This window comes from Fonsecaea nubica, assembly GCF_001646965.1.
Source record: "Fonsecaea nubica strain CBS 269.64 chromosome Unknown Scaff168, whole genome shotgun sequence".
Lineage (NCBI taxonomy): Eukaryota > Fungi > Ascomycota > Eurotiomycetes > Chaetothyriales > Herpotrichiellaceae > Fonsecaea > Fonsecaea nubica.
The window spans coordinates 1-16,086 of NW_019173841.1; the positions used below are offsets into that span (position 1 = coordinate 1).

The 16,086-nt window shown below is 54.1% G+C and overlaps 7 protein-coding genes across 7 annotated transcripts; 3 read left to right on the plus strand and 4 right to left on the minus strand.

Moving 5' to 3' along the window:
• Nucleotides 1-507: 507 nt before the first annotated feature.
• AYO20_11579 (hypothetical protein) lies at nt 508-1,293 on the minus strand (the record flags this gene model as incomplete). The annotated part of the gene is made up of 1 exon (XM_022649825.1): nt 508-1,293. The coding sequence occupies one exon, from the start codon at nt 1,291-1,293 to the stop codon at nt 508-510; it is 786 nt and encodes a 261-aa protein (XP_022494191.1).
• A 673-nt stretch (nt 1,294-1,966) lies between these two features.
• On the minus strand, nt 1,967-2,701 carry AYO20_11580 (gibberellin 2-oxidase; the record flags this gene model as incomplete). Its single annotated transcript, XM_022649826.1, has 1 exon — nt 1,967-2,701. One exon carries the CDS (start codon nt 2,699-2,701, stop codon nt 1,967-1,969), a length of 735 nt encoding a protein of 244 aa, XP_022494192.1.
• Nucleotides 2,702-3,472: 771 nt separating this feature from the next.
• On the plus strand, nt 3,473-4,259 carry AYO20_11581 (hypothetical protein; the record flags this gene model as incomplete). The annotated part of the gene is made up of 2 exons (XM_022649827.1): nt 3,473-3,547; nt 3,594-4,259. 2 exons carry the CDS (start codon nt 3,473-3,475, stop codon nt 4,257-4,259), a joined length of 741 nt encoding a protein of 246 aa, XP_022494193.1.
• An 868-nt stretch (nt 4,260-5,127) lies between these two features.
• AYO20_11582 (hypothetical protein) lies at nt 5,128-6,156 on the plus strand (the record flags this gene model as incomplete). The annotated part of the gene is made up of 1 exon (XM_022649828.1): nt 5,128-6,156. The coding sequence occupies one exon, from the start codon at nt 5,128-5,130 to the stop codon at nt 6,154-6,156; it is 1,029 nt and encodes a 342-aa protein (XP_022494194.1).
• A 458-nt stretch (nt 6,157-6,614) lies between these two features.
• On the minus strand, nt 6,615-7,540 carry AYO20_11583 (hypothetical protein; the record flags this gene model as incomplete). The annotated part of the gene is made up of 2 exons (XM_022649829.1): nt 6,615-6,762; nt 6,879-7,540. 2 exons carry the CDS (start codon nt 7,538-7,540, stop codon nt 6,615-6,617), a joined length of 810 nt encoding a protein of 269 aa, XP_022494195.1.
• Nucleotides 7,541-8,426: 886 nt separating this feature from the next.
• AYO20_11584 (hypothetical protein) lies at nt 8,427-9,542 on the plus strand (the record flags this gene model as incomplete). Its single annotated transcript, XM_022649830.1, has 2 exons — nt 8,427-8,941; nt 8,999-9,542. 2 exons carry the CDS (start codon nt 8,427-8,429, stop codon nt 9,540-9,542), a joined length of 1,059 nt encoding a protein of 352 aa, XP_022494196.1.
• Nucleotides 9,543-12,466: 2,924 nt separating this feature from the next.
• AYO20_11585 (hypothetical protein) lies at nt 12,467-13,069 on the minus strand (the record flags this gene model as incomplete). Its single annotated transcript, XM_022649831.1, has 1 exon — nt 12,467-13,069. The coding sequence occupies one exon, from the start codon at nt 13,067-13,069 to the stop codon at nt 12,467-12,469; it is 603 nt and encodes a 200-aa protein (XP_022494197.1).
• Nucleotides 13,070-16,086: the final 3,017 nt, after the last annotated feature.

Sequence of the window (16,086 nt, forward strand, 5' to 3'; positions counted from 1 at the left end):
GGTGGGCGAGGAGGGGGGGGGGGGGGGGCGAGGGGGGGCGTTGGCCGTTGCCGTGTCTCTAAGCCAACGCATTCACCCTCCCCGACTACCTTGGCAGTCAGTTGGGCGCGAACACCTCGAATGAGGTCATCATCTATACCGCACGCGTCACAGTCTTGCCTCATCTCCACGTGAGCGAACCACCGGTAAATCCCAGCCGCTACACTTCTAGATACTCTGGGTCAATTACATCGTAGGCACAGAAGGCAACCGGTCAATGGAAATTTTGATATGAGTTCGCCCTCCTGTTTGATAGAAGGCAGCCGCTTTACGGAGCCTGATAAGTAGATAAAAAAAAATGCTATGCCCCCTTTCACTGCGTGAAGGACCAAGCACAGCCTGCTTTTGACATCGACCCCTGATGTTGCCCCAACCGACCATATGACCACTATAGTCCCACCGGCGACGATGACCGCATACGACACGGACGACCGAACCGTATACCGGATTGACATATAGCATAGATGACTACAACTCCTCCGTACATCTGCCCGATTCCTGGACCGTAAATGTTCGACCGCCTCGAACTAAGCTCGTTGCCCCGAGTACCCCCCTCCCGGAGAGCGCGAGACGTCTTTTCGCCAACCGCAAAGTAGCTTTCCTCGGATGAGGAACTCGAGACCGTTGCCTTCGTGCCCGCTTTTTCGTGACCATGCGCAGCTTGACGGCCTCCGCCCTCGCAGCTAAAGGCACAGCACTGTCTTGGAGAGACAAAGACTGCATAAATAGGTCTTCGAATGCCGGTGTGTTCGGTGGCGTGAGTGTCAACGGGGTAGGATCTTCCTGCTGTTCCGAGACAGGACCGTACTGGGGCGGCGGCGACTTCATGTCTCTTTTGATCGCTTCCAGTTGATGCTCTGTCACGTCAGTGAACAATGTAGCCGCGGCGTGGAGGTATATGGCCGGGTCATGAAGCACCGCGAGGTCAATGGGGAGGCACGATTGCTCCGGCTTCATCTCCTCGCTCCAGGGCTGGCTGATGCGCGAACCGCACCGTCGATACTCGCGAGTGCCAAACACGATGACACGCTTGTCGAAATCTAGATGCCCGTCCCAGTTGAGTGTCTGTCTGGTGAAATATATAGATGTTGCCCCGTCTGGGGCGAGGGCGATCTCATCCGCTGACGGTTCATCTTTGCAAAAAACGAGCCTGACGGGCTCCGCCCCGAATCTTCCGAGAAACTCGGCGTTGACCGGACGCCCTTTGGCGTCTGTATCGTAGAATTTCTGCCACAGCGCGAGATGCTCCGCCATGACGATGCGGGATGGGTTGCTCTGAGCGAAGAAAAATCACAGTTGAAGAGCTTGAAGAGAAAAGAACTCTGATGGGAGATTTGGGTTTCTGAAGAAAATATCGGCGGAATTCAAGGTGATGCTCATGGAAGATCCTTTCTTTTGGGCTATTCTGTTGTTTCCCGCCCTCTCTTGCAATTTCCGCATGCTGGCAGAGGTCTGCTTCAAGGGGACCTGTCAAGTTTTGAGAGCTCAAACGATCCTGGGCGGGTTGATTGGCTTCCTTGCTTGCCAAGCGGACACTGCGTCTTGGTATATGCACCTAGGCGTTGTGGCGCCGGGGAAGTGTGGTAGCTCGAATTCTGGACGAGTATATCGTGCCGCCATACCTCCACACGTTGGCATCGGCGGGCGGCCTGAAGACTTTGCGGGAAAGGTCAAGTAGTACAATTCTCGGATTCATCGACTAGGTACAGCATAGGGATCGGCACTTTCAGACCTCCCCGTCCCCATGGTGCACTAAAGCTCAAAGTGATGAGCGCCACCGTTCTGCGCTGGCCGGGTCACTCCCGTCATCCCTCCCTCCATGATCCCTCCATCCCCTCCATGATCCCTCCATGATCCCTCAATAATGTAAGACAGAGTGTAAAGACCCACGCCACAAACACCTCTGGACTTCTGGTCCCCATACCGCTCACAATGGAGGAGCTGTGTCAGGAAGGGGGTCATCTGGTTCGATTGTGGAAGTTTTCTTCGGCCCGAAACGGCTGACAAGATCGTCGAGGATCTTGGGTGAAACTGGACCATGCTCCGCTACCCAAAGTAAGCGGTCTCTGCGGGGGTCTTCTTTGGTCGGGCGGGATGCTGTGGAAGTTGACTGGCGATTTCGCAACTTCCTCATTTCCTTCCACTGGATATTGTACAGCCTGTTTACCTCCTCCATCTGCAAGTCGGTTGCAAAAGCGTGGGCATACTCCAGCAAGTGCTCGGGCGTGAAGTTGGTGTGTACACCCACGGGATCGCAGAGGACCACTTTAGGAGAGGGGACGTGTTTGTCGAGGTGAGTTCTCGGAAGCCGCCTATAGCTTTGGTCCACGCAGAAGATCCTTATGTAATGGAATTTCGGAGGCGTGAGGTACCGTATCAGCGCACGTACGACTAGCTGCGGCTCCTTTTTCGACAGTTGTTCCAGCGAGCGCAGCAATGTAGGGTTCAGTTCCCCCGAGATTTCCTCAAGGAGTGCCTCTGCGATGTCGATGGAAAGCCCCGCGAAAAAATAGACCTGGAAGCCCTCGCCGTTCGATTCGGCGATGTACTCGCATCGGGGTGGTTTGGCGGACCAGGTCATGTCGACTTCCGTCGTTGCCAGTTTGTGTTGGATACGTATGTCGTGGTCGACCAGCTCCCAGGAAAATGCCAGGTTAGCCATGGCGTCAGAGGAATGGAGAGGCTGGTACAAGGATGCCGTGGCTCAGCTGGCTGCAGGGGGTGAGAAATTTGAGTCCTGACTGGTGTGTCTGCATGGGTGTCTCCTGAAAGTGGAATGTGCAACAGTGTGGGCAAGAGATTTAGGGCAAGCCAAGACCTTCCATGTCTTACTCTCTTCTCGTAGCTTCCAGGTGGGTGGAGCATGGTGGCCCAACCCCCAACGAACTATCGTTTCGTCAACCTGTTTTTTGCTTTCTTTGATCTGTCAAAAAGCCAACAAGGATTGGACTGGGCGTGCATGATGAAGAGCGAGTGGTTGCAGAGTTGCGGCACGCGTTGCGGCACCTAAGACCATGGCCCCATGCTAATGCAGCTAGATGTAGCGAACCACGTGCCGCACTCGATCGTGAATCGCGAGTTCAGCGCACAGGTTAGGCGCACCACTTGCATGTATCAATTTTCCTTGGTCGCTTTTCGTCACACTCCCTGGAAGCCATACAGCCAGCCCGCTTGTCAAAGCAGGGCGTGGTTGACGTGGCAAGCAAGTATCGGCGCCACGTTGGGAGACGATGTTTTGTCTGTTCCGTCATGGTGTGCAGCAACACCTGGAAGCGGTAGTTTTTGGTCTGAGGAACTGGAGAGTCGAGCGTCACTGAAGAGCAGGACATTGATAAAAGGATCTACAATTCCTGGGAGGCTTTTTCTACGGAGCTCTTACTTCCTTCCGTACTGCAACTAGGGTGCGCTCGATCGCCTTAGCAGCCTTAGCAGGATGGTCAAAAAGAGTTTGAGGTGGGACCCGGAAGTCGAGAGACAGCAGGAAGCAAAGGCTTCGAGACGGAACCCGGTAAACTTTCTTCGTCTGCTATTCTATAGGCGCTGACCGTTGACAGCTTCCCCCTCCCCAGGATGAACCACCTGCGCCGCCTGACCCACCGCTTCCAACTCACCATCGTCCGACCGTCTTCAATCTCGCTGGTAAAGACGTGTTTCAGAGGCGCGACGGAAAGCCTGGTTTCGGCGGATCACTTCTACGGGTCACTAGGATGCACCGGAAACGGGGCAACCAGGTGATTTACCACGACTTGGCTGACTTCTACGATGATTTCCACACCGGCCAGAATTTCCCATTTAGACTGAAGCAGCACTTTTCCGGGGCGGTCGTTGCGAAAGGCTTCACGCTGATCAGTCCCACCCAGCCGAAAGCGGCAAGATACTTAGATCCGTCACTGACACTGGATCACAAAACTCCGCTGCAACGAGGAAATGAGCTAGCGGGAAAAACTCCCCTGCAACGAGGAATGGTTTGCTGTCGCTGGCAGTTTCCGGAGTGCCACCAGGTGCTTGTTGTCAGGGGGGGTGACCGGGATAGCACACCGGAGCGTCATGAGGCGGATTACGGCGTGGACACATACTACGAAGTGGTTGAGCAGGACGGTGTGTCCATCGAGGAACAGACCATCTTTTTCCTTTGCCGTGCTCTTGGGTCTGATGTCTCGACCGAGGAAGAAGAGGTTCTGAACAAGCTACTCAAGAAGTTCCAACGGCAGAGCTTTTGATAGCATAACTTATGCAACATCTCCCGGCTCTCCTGAACAGCATTATGCTATTCCATTTCAAGCGTAAATGAGACAGGTCACCGGCTTGCACAGTCCACTGCGAGAGACAGGTTAGGTGGAGATTGCGTCCCACCAATATGTCGAACCTGAGGTGCCAGAGTACAAAGCTGGACATTCCTGCTGTCCTAACCCTATCAGGAAGACTAGCCGCATGATTTCCCATCGTCGCACAGAACAAATCCGCAAGAGAGTGCGGCTGGTGGGTGGGCTAGAAACCCTGAAAAGTGCTGCTTGCTGGCACGTGGTGGCGCACTGTCGCTGGCCGGCTAGCCCATCGCAGCCAAAACATCACTTAGCGTCGCGTCCAAAGCGGTAGCGAGTGTGATGGCCAAGACCTTAGCGGGTGTGATCGCCAATTCGAAGCCCGCAGATCCACATAAAACAGCCAACAGGATTGCCGCTAGCAATCCGGCACAACCAAGACAGCATTCGACACCGCACTCAACGCATCATCCAAAGCGTGAGCGAATGTGACAGCCCAGGGCATCAGCCAGTGCGACGGTCAAAGGGGAGACGGATGGGGGGTCCCGGTGCTGGTGGAGGGAGTTTCCAGTCTCTGCAACGGGATTAACACGAGGGCGCAAGCTAACGATCAGCTATAGGGACGTCAGAAAGAGGAGGGGCTTGTATCGCTCCATGAGCCCATGATCGAGGTCCCGGAGCATGTATAAGTATGCGATTATGATCTCGCGCGGGCGCCCGCCGCTTCTCTTCGCACTGCCATCATCAATCCTCCTCATCAATCATCCTTCCTCATCAATCCTCCTCCTCATCAATCATACTTCCTCATCAATCATCCTCCCTCATCATGACAGCGCAGGCCAACAATTTCGACTTTTTCTGTCAGGTCAACAATCTCCCTGTCAGGTCTGGTAGGAGGGAACTTCCGGCCCCTTTCGTTGAGGCACATCAACGGGGAGTAAATGAGGCGAAGCAGCTGCTCCAGACTTCTGGCGAAATGCGGCCGACCTGGGCCGACGCCAACATGATACCGGAAACTATTGAGCCGGATATAAGGAGACCCAGCCCGATCGACCTGCAGACAACCAGCATGTCGGATTTATGCAGAATTCTCGATGAAGTCGCAAACGAAGTGCTTGGCGACGACGACACGATACCGGAAACTATTGAGCCGGTTATAAGGAGACCCAGCCCGGTCGACCTGCAGACAACCCGCATGTCGGATATATGGAGAATTCTCGATGAAGTCGCAGACGAAGCGTTTGGCGACGACGACGCGGAATCATCATACAGTACTCGCAACTCTCTACAGCGCTTACAGTCGGGCTCCAGGTCGACAATATTCAGACCGGTCGATGACAGCTGGCTGGACCTACGGCCCGAGGTGGACGACGGGCAAAATCAGGAATACAACCCCCCATCCCGACACACCCCTACCGGCCGGCCGCAACCTTTGAGCCGCTCGAGCTCATCATCCGGTTCGACGGTCAAGCCGGCCAAGTATATGAAGGACGCCGGCGGGTCGGAAGAACCTGGGACAACGTCCGTAACCGCGGGACAGGAGGAGGATGAGATCCTCGTTGGATCCAGCATTAGGCCTCTAGCCACCTTCGTGATACACAGGCCGTTGCCTTCTGAACAGAAGGCCCCATCACCCTGGCAGCGTTTCGCCAGGTGGTGGCGGACCTCCTTGTGTTGCGGGCACGATCCTGGGGATCAGGATGCTGAGGACATAGAGCCGGGTGTGATAAAGGTCTCGCAGACCACGAGAGTGGAGATGGTGGACATGTCGTCTGGCCCTCGACAGGAAGAGATGACAATGGAGGCTGCGCAGGACAAGAAGAAATGGGTACCTGTGGAAGGTCAACCATTCTGACTGCATGATGGAATGAGAGATACCCTCGAGGGCCCAGATGTCGGCCACCACTTGAGTTCAAGGCCTTCGTCATCGCCCCTAAAGGGTCACATACTCAGATGCATGCACAATCATGCGGCGTGTAAAGATAGCTATCAATTTGTAATAACTACTCTGCCATCCTCTTGTCCAGGGAACTGATCATTCCTGCGCCCCATCCCTCGGCACGACAGAGAGACGTTGAGCCCGGGCATGCCGGAAAGCAATGAGCAGCGCGATGCATCTGGTGAAATGGGACGAGGTTGTAGGCCAAAGTGCATCAACTTATACGGCGCTGGGAAGGGCAGGGTAGGCAGCACACAGTTCTTAACTTGATTGTCTATCTCAATGAATCTACCAAAGATCACAGATGAAGAAGGACCCCAGCTGCTTCTTCATCCTCATCCTCTTAAAGCCCGTGTTTCCGCAGTCTGATGACCCTACTCCTTTTCGGCGACGGAGGTCTGGAGAGTCCAATGCTGCCGTTTCCGTCGTTTAGGGATCTCCTCGACCTCGTCGTCATCCTCGCTTGTCTCCGATGGTGAAGCCGGGTTGATCGACGAGGCAACAAAGGGGTAACTGATATTCCTGGAAGCCGGGAATTAATTGTCAGGAACTAGATATACAAATGATATACTATAAAATAGGAACACTCTTTGCCTTTACGCCAGAACCCTCCTCCTCCTCTGTAACTCAAGCACTACTCCCGCCTGAATATAATGGTCCTATTTTCTATCCGATCCTCCTCCTCCTCATCGATCGCCAACTGTCGTTTACTGCCAGCACCAGTTTGCCTCCCATAACGTGCAAGGCAACCTCGACACTCGCAAAGGTCCTTAGCGTCCGCGGTGCAATCCCATTCTCCGTCATCTGGAATGTCCATACAGCCCTTCGTGATCTGTCGAGCTGCCTTGCGCATGGCTTTCGTGAGCGCGTGCGTCTTCACCCCAAGAAGCACACCGACACTGCACAGGGAGCTGTTGATGTTGTCAGGCTTCACGGCACCCCAACCGTCCCTGCCAAAGTCCCTCAGTATCGTCTCGACGAGGAAAAATGTCTCGCGAAAGGCGTAATTCGGGGGCGGTGCAGTGAACAGCACGTGTGCGTTGCTGAATATGACGAGTGCAGGAGGGTTCCGGTTCTGGCTCTGCTCAAGCGACATCCTCGGCCCTTCACAGACGTAGCATTCGACAAACTGCGCTCCTTCTTTTGAAGGGTACATGAAGTCCAGGACCCATCGAACCTGGGGAGAAGCGGTCTCGGGTTCGTCGGGGACAGTGCTGGCCGTAAAGGATGTGGCTGGTTCAGTTGGCGCGAGCGAAGCAGCTGGGGAGGCAAACTGAACAGGATCTTGTGAGGATGACATGACGATGGCTGAGGACAGAAGGCGAGTGAGGGTGGAAGTGGAATATGCAACTTGATTTCATCAGGCAAGGGGATCTATTCAGCGCACCTGCGGGTGTGTTGGGTGCCGCGTTGGGAAATTATTCGGCTAACATTCCTCATAGGGTTGGGACAGCAACACACTTGACATCACACACACACAGCGGACAGCGCGTTTGACAAGGATTCGCGACGTGACTGGATGTGCTTATCACGATCATAGATCTAATCGATGCGACTAGCCTCAACAGGCAATGAGTTGGATTGAATTGCAGTACGTCTCTAAAGGGTTGAGGTTCTGTTGTGTGAACATATTCCAAGTGGCCCTGGAGAGTGGCACGTGATAGTGCCAAGGGGCTAGGTTCGCGACAAGTCGTGCTGCCGCACTTTCTTGGCGGAGTTCGGTGCTTCTTAACCACATTGGGCTGCGGGGTCGTACCTTCAGTCCACATCTGGTCCTGTACAGGTGTCTGACTCTCTTCCAAGCGCCCAGCCTCATCTTTCGACTGGTAGAGCTGGTGACGTGGCCCCCTTCCGTCCAAGGGCTCATTCGCTCGTGGGAACCCAAGCGGACTCCTAATGTGATCTATCAACGGCCACTGGCACGTGCTTTGGATAAGCCTTTGTTTATCCTTTGTTGAAAACCCTCCCATTCTCTCAACCCTCTTAGCCTAACTTACTTTGACTAGTCAGAAATCAGTGGGGCAGGCGATCCCCCAACCGTCACACTACGCTGCTGGTGGTCTTGATGCCCGCTTTCTTGGCGATTGTTCTGATTCTCCGTTTCTTTTATACACTTCCCTTTGCTGATCGTGCTCACTCTGCGCCGCATTTTCTTTACATTTTCAACCCAGGCCACTTTGTCCACCATGAAGCACGGGCGAGCCAGCAAGAACAAAGGTAAAGCGCCGTATCTGTCGGGCAAACGCACTAACCAGACATCTACAGTCTCCGTGGTCATTCCGTCCAAACACACGCGCCGAGAATCAACAGTCTCTGGGGACATTCCGTCCAAACGCATGAGAGCGGACGACAACGATACGAAGACTTCCGATACCGGCGATGATTCGGAGGCCTTCTGGGGGCCTCCTCCCGAGCTGCCGGGCTTGCGTCCTGTCGAGGAAAAAGACTTTCGCAGCGAGGGCTACGTATGCCTGTGTTTTTGGACTCCCGATGAGTGCTGGCTTGCCATACGCATCTGCCGGCCCGACACTGACCCGAGTGTGGCTGACCTACTCGAGGGTCATATCCGCGAGGCCGAAGAGTGGGATAAGGAGAATGCGCAAGAAGAAAGCGAGGCGGAACATGGCACTCCCCGGGAGAGATTCTTGAAGGAGAATAGACCTGCGCTCTGGTATAGCGATGAGGATGGACAACGGCTCGAGTAGGTGCTGCCCCGAGTCTCATTGCTGCCACTTTCTCATTCTCCTTCGTTCTACAGTGGCTACGACTTCGCACAACCAAGGTATGCTGACGAAACCTTTAGCTCGTACAGCTGGGTGCCCCAGATGTCATGCAGGCAGTTTGACGAAGCATTTGCCCGCGAGAACAATCTACCTTTCGTCGATCTAGCGATAGAGCACCTCGCGGCGTTCAGGGCCGCGCAACGCCAGGCCGAACTCGAGATACCAGCCGTGAAGGAGGAGATGCCAGCCCATGATCAGCACGCCAACAACAACGCCGGCCCGATCAAAGTAGAAGCCCAAGCTTCACCAGCACCGCTGCATCGTGTGCCTGAGACCCTCACCACGGAACCCGGTCCCATGAATCCCGCGAACGTGGTTACAGACCCGAGCAAGTGGAAGGATCACTTCCCGAACACCACCGTAGAGGCCGCACTGGCTGCAGGGGCCTCATGGGACGAACTGGTCGCACGGGCTGAAGTGGCCGCACATACGCAGTCGCTCCTGCGGCGGGAAAAATGGACCCGGCCGTTATCTAAATTGACCCGTCAGTTGTCTCAATGGCCTCCTCCGCGGGGGTAGTACCCGGGGCAGCCATAGCTGCGAGGGAGATGGGAAACGTGTCGATGTTCATGGGTTCAACGGCAGAGCCCAGAGATGGAAAACGGCGCCGGTATGAATCGCTTCCGGACGAAGCAAGGAGGGTCGGTAGGATTGGTTGCATTGGTCCGTCGGTGGTCACTTTTCTCGGCTTCAAGGTCTTCGCTAGGCGGTTACCTACGCACACGGGAGCACTGGGTAAGGCGAACGTTGGCATATGGGTTGGTGGACTGTGACGACATGACGAATTCCATACATGAACTGAAAGCCATTTACATTGGTCGGCTCTCTTTTTAGTTTATTACCACCAATGATATATACACTCGTTATCTTCTTGTCGCGCGCGACCTTGACCTTGTGATGGTGTTTTCCCCTGGACACCGCACCTCGATGTGCAATCTAGAAAGGCCCTTCATCCGCTACCATGAGATCTCCGTCTCTGCCATGGCCGCCAACAATCTGGGTGGTCACTGGCTATCTCTTCCAGCGATCCACATCGTCTACAACAACCATCATTAGCATCCTCGGGTCTTTTACTTTGCCGTCTTCGACGGGTATAGGGTAGCAGAGTGCAGCGACCTTTCATGCGAGTCGCCGCGCGATTACGTCGAGAAATCAAGAAAATCGTTGAAGAAGAGCGATAGAATGGACATCTGGGATTCGCCGATACTTAGGGCCCTTGACGGGGGATGAGAACCAGCAAAGGGAGTGCAGCAAGGTGCTCGACAGTCTATAAATCAACAAGGGAGGTCTCTCTCTCTCTCTGCCGCCGCATCCTCGGATACAGCAACACCCGACGTCTGTCTCCTCGGTGACCTTCATTTCCCATCCTTGGTGACCAATCTCGACAGCAACAGACGACGAATGGCCGGTCTAGAAGAAGTAAACTCCGTGGAGAAGGACTTGACGGCATTCACGGACCGAGTGTGAAGGTACTTAGATATACAGGTTAGGGGAGGTTAGCTAATTAAAGGCCCCGACAAGTTTTGTCGGGGACATTGATTAGCGACCACTACCACTACCCGCCTGAAGTAACCAATCAGAAGTCCCCGGAAGAATTTCTCCGGTCCTTTGATTGGCTTGACCGGCTGCCGTAGAGACGCGAGAGACAACACGGTCCATAGCCACTGGCCGTTGTAAGTGCCTGGAACCTTTCTCCTGACTGTTTCGCTAACAATGTCCTAGATTTGTGATACTCGGTAGCTGCCAGGAGAGGAAGACACTCCAGCACATTCTTGATTGCACGCGACGATGTCTCAACTGAAGTACAATATCAACTCAGATGCCGATGACCAAGCTGAAACGTCCTTCGACAGATACCATCCACCTGTTTGCCGGAATGTCGAGTCCAACAATGCTTCCTGATACCACGAACCGCAGGACCTTTTTGTGTCTGATGCTCGAAAAGGGCTCCACAACGCACGCAAGCTTGAACCCCTCTGCAACGAATCGGTTCGCCCTCTCCGTGCTGGCTCTTCTCACGCATGCTAACTTTGACAGTTGTGTCTTGCGGAACGCTTGAGCCTTGAGGTTTCACTTCATAGCGGAGGCTCCCTGAAGCCCACTGAAGAGGAAATGTACAAGACGAACGGACCTACGAGACGAACGGACCTACGAGACGAACGGACCTACGAGACGAACGGACCTACGAGACGAACGGACCTACGAGACGAACGGACCCATAGGACGAACGGACCCATAGGACGAACGGGCTTACAAGAGAACTAATACACAAGAGAACTAATACACAAGAGAATGGACACACAAGAGAATGGACACACAAGAGAATGGACACACAAGAGAATGGACACACAAGAGAATGGACACACAAGATGAACGGGCATAGAAGAGAACGGTACACAAGAGTACGGATACATAAGAGAACTAATGCACAAGAGAACGGATATACAAGAGCACGGATGCACAAGGGAATGGATACACAAGAGCACGGATACACAAGATGAAGATGCAACAGATAACATGCAGAAGGCGTCTTGAAGAGAGACTCTCTGTTCCACGCTGGAGGCTTCATCGATGCTCTCTCACTATTGGCCCTATCTATGACTGGTTCTCTTCACGAGGCGGTATTGCAACTGCTGCTACGACCTGCCTGGTACGCGGTGGTGCTCTACAATGTGGCTCTACAAGGGCCTGGAATACATCTTATCCTCAGTGGGAAACACAAAGAGCAGAACGACTCGTGGCGTCTCGAGGCAGCGAGAACTCATACTCCCCGTTGCCATCTATCTCGAGGTCTTCCTCTCGTTGTTGCCCCGAATCATCTAGCCCGTCTAACCCCTCGAACAACGCAAAGACCGTTCGAACGCCGCAAAGAGCGCCGTGGTTGCTGGATATTGTCTCAAGGGCTGCGTTGTGCAGGCGCCTGACGTCCAACAACACCTCGCTGCAAAGGTCACTGCTTGCAAAGCGAGCCCTGGACAGCACGCTACCACATTGTTTCGTCTCGCTTCACTCCCGCCACGGTACTCGCCTCTCGAATCAGCAGACTGAATGGAAAGGACAGAAAAGCAGGAAACGAGAGAGGGACATATCCTTGTGGAACCCTGGCAAAATTAGGGGGCAATACTATTATGATGCCCGCCAGCGTTGTCCGCGCCAGCACCTGACTCCAATCCACGACGCAGGCGCTGTAACGAAGAAGAAGGAAAACCTACAGTGTGGCTTGTGAAACGAGCAGCGTTCGACATCCTTATACTCATCGAGGATCTCACGGCCAGCGACTACGCAGAGTTCGCACAAAGAACCATAGAGTACGCGCGCTTGATCCAGAAAAGAGGCATGAACATCGGAAACCGGAGCCAATTCGCGGAGTTGCCTCCTCCCCCAGCACCATCTACTGGTACTGCTGGTTTAGCCTTTGGCGACTTCAACCAGCAGGCAATGGGTCAGAACCGTGAGAACCCAGTGGCCGCGGACGAAGAGGTGGCTCTACACAAAGTGGACAAACTCGACGTGTCGTTCATTAGCTCTTCCCGAGCCAAAGAAGGCTGCTGAACTCGCAGAGCAGAAGCGAACTTCTGCTGGCTTTCAATTCCCCATTTCAGGAGCTGATGGTATCGCAGAAAGTCCTGTGGCTGCCACTCCTGTTGATGACAGACCACTACGGGAATACGTCGACGACCGAAACATGATGTCGATAAAGCGAGAGGACTCGATAAAGCGAGAGGACTCGATAAAGCGAGAGGACTCGATATAGCGAGAGGATCTTGAATTTCCAGAATGGACGCGAGTTCGAGTATAGGACTGGTCAAAGGCGCATGTTGAGCGCCGAGGCGAAATATTGATGGTTTGGGGCAACCTGCGATGCGGAATCTCGCGACGCACAGCAGGTTGATGGCGATCTGCTTCATGCCACGGATCGTGTCGTCGATGACGCCCTTGAGATCGTCCATCTCGTCGTCCTTCTCGGCCGGCGTCTTGGGCGGCGTGGTGAATTCTTTCATGTGGCGCGCCAGGCGCTCCTCGTCGCTCAGGTCCCTGCGGTCCATTGTCTGCGTCTGCCAGAACCACCTGTTGATGATGGAGGGCGTATACCGGCACCCGAAGGTGAATCCAGTCGAATTCAACCACCTCCGACACCAGTATCTCGCGCGTTTGTCGACACGACCCCCCGAAGACGAGCCTGCTGATCTTCTCGTTGATGTTCGGGGCAACGAGTCGCCGATATCGCGGCCTGCGGAGCCCGATTTGCCTAGAATAGACTATTCAAGGACTACATGCGCCGATATCACGACATCGAGGGAGAATGACGGAAGGAGGACTGTTCAGCCATTCAATGCATGGAACTTTCCACCGAGGTTACCCGTCGACCGGAGAGGTCAGAACGAGCAGCGTGCCGCGGGCGATAACCGGGCTCAATGGTCTTGTTGTCTCATTGTCCTCGTCATCTGCCATTGCGGGAAGTGTTGACTGCAAAGCCTATGTCTGCTTCTTTGACGAGCGCAGCTGCAGCATCGACAGATTTTTGGTTGGTCTGGTCGAGCTCGAGTACATCAACATTGGCTTTGCCCAGATCGAAGGGCTTGCGCATAGCTGTCAGGATATGCTGTTCAGGCTTCTGAGCGATATCCGACGCATACGACTACGCTTGACCGTGGTCTCATTCTGACCTTGCTCCTCAGATATGTCGACCTCCACTCTTAGCTTACGGCGCCCTCCCCTCGTCTGGCTCTACATCGCTTCGAGAAAGCCTCCTATTTCTACGTCTGCTACACTTCCACAAGACAGACAAGTCGCATCCGGACTCGTTTTCATGAAGCATGTGCCCAATGCCTCTTCCCGGATCTGTTTGCAACATACATAAAGACTTAATTGCGCCGAAGAGTCTTTAAGAGCGACGCAGTTAGCAAGCGCTATGAAATTCGACAGATTCTCGAAGGAGGGGTCGAGCCCAAGGACGATCATTTCCTTGTCAATGGCCCAACAGACGCATTGGAAAACCTCGCCCCTTTCGGTCAGCTCTGGCCCAGCTCCGATGAAGTTCCATGTACATTTTGGCCAGTCTTTGAAGGATCTTTTGTTTTGTTTGAAGGACCTCTCTTCCAACTCGAACTCCACCCAACGACAAGCCCAGATGAAACAGGATGCCGGTGTTGAAACACAGGAGTGAAGCGGGCTGGAAGGTGTCAATGACGACTTGAAGAATTGACGACGACGTGATGATGTCGGTTCAGTCCTCTCTTCTTCACTTCTCTTACGGGGGAACGGGAGGTACTGGAGATTCGAGACTGGAGCTTCACCTGGCTACGAAGGTCTTTGAATGCTGGGCATACGGTGTTGGATCTTGATTTGCAAAGTACTGGACAATATCTCTGCTACGGGAGGCACAGGGCCAAGTTCCGCCTCGGATGCGTATCGTCTCATGGTTCGTACGCTGAAGATAACCTTCTGGCCTTTTGAATGGCTACGTGAAGCCAGGCCTACGGGAGCTTGACGCGGGCAGACGCCGAGGTCTGAATCTCGCATCCTCGTCAAGTGGCTACGCACAGATGATACATCGGCGCTTCCTGGTGAATGGAGCCGCATCCTCGAAAGCCCCGAGGTTCTTTTCGCATGCATTGATCGGTAAAGGTGTTTCCCAAAGGCTAGGGTATGATTCGGACGTTGCGGAGCGCTTCGCCGGGAGCAAGAGTCGACAAGTTCGAAGCGCCCAACTGGAAAAATTACGCAAAGGCAAGGAACATGTGGAAATTCAAAGTCTATTCACCAAGGCAGACTACAGGTGGCAGCCATTGACCTGGAGCATTGATGTACTACCACCGGGGTCGAGTCAGTGCCGAGAGCTACCGATGCCTTGATGAGGTAGAAGTGAAGGGGGCTACCCTCACTATCATGGCGTAACTAGGAGAGGAGGAATCTCCACTGTTGGGGTGCAATTATGACATGAATTCTGAGGCGGAAGAGTCTAAGTAGTAGTGGCGCGCAACTCGCGATAGAAGAGTTCATGACCTCTCAGCCTCGTGTGGGGTAGTCAGCCTTGTGCGGGTATGCCACACTTGACATGTCAAGGCCGTGACACTCACGCTCGAGAGAACTTCCCGCAATGAGACGCGTTTACCATCTCGAAGACCCGCAATAGCGCCTTTTCCGTCCACTGCTACGCGGAAGGTTGGAGACATTCTGAACCGCCAGAAATACCGTCGCGTTCCCGCTTAACCTCGCTTGACTCCTGGGAGTTCTCGACCCTGATGTCCCTCGAGACCGAGCTCGTCGCGTTCACCTGCATTACGTTCGAGGGTCTACGCTTATTCGCATGGGAAAGTATGTCAAGGAACTCAATCATCGTTCCTCCGTCGATGTTCTCGCGGGACACCACCGACAGTTTCCAGGCCTGAAGGCGAAGTGGAGGGAGAGGTTCAACCGCAGTTTGGCAGCCGGTGGTTGACAATGGACACAAAAGGGCCCAAGCACCATCCAGGAGACAGGTTCAAAAGGTGGGAGTTTCTTTGTAGGCGGTATATCACTATGCTGGCTGCGGCAGCGTCCTGGATCCACACTTGGCGAGACCGTGGAGCCAGCAGAAGCAGGACATGCGGATAGAAAACCTACGGCTGGAAGAGACGCCAGGAGGCGGCGAATGGAAGAAAGTGCAATGCCCCCTTCGCTCTCGCCCAATATCCTTGGAACGACACACCCTACAGAATCCCTCGCAAACGCAATTATTGTCGAGTAAACTACCACGTTCCGAGCTCGCTAGTCGAGCCCCTGCAGGTGAATGGCGTTGGGATGGTCGATATCGGCCCAGAGGTATGTGCATATCGGAGGCGAGCCTATCGAGCATTCAAAATATTGTCGCAGAATCGTCAGACCAAGCTCCAGTCTGCTGATGTAAAGCCCACTACCGCAACGCCCAATGGTGTATCTAGAGCCCTGGTGCATCGCGGTGTCGCAAAAACCCCAAGGGTCACCCTCATCACGGCACGTGATGGCGCTAACTCGATTCGTCTAGCGTCCAGACGGTTTGGCCAAGGATAATCCGATCGTCTGTAGAGAGGTTTACATTGTA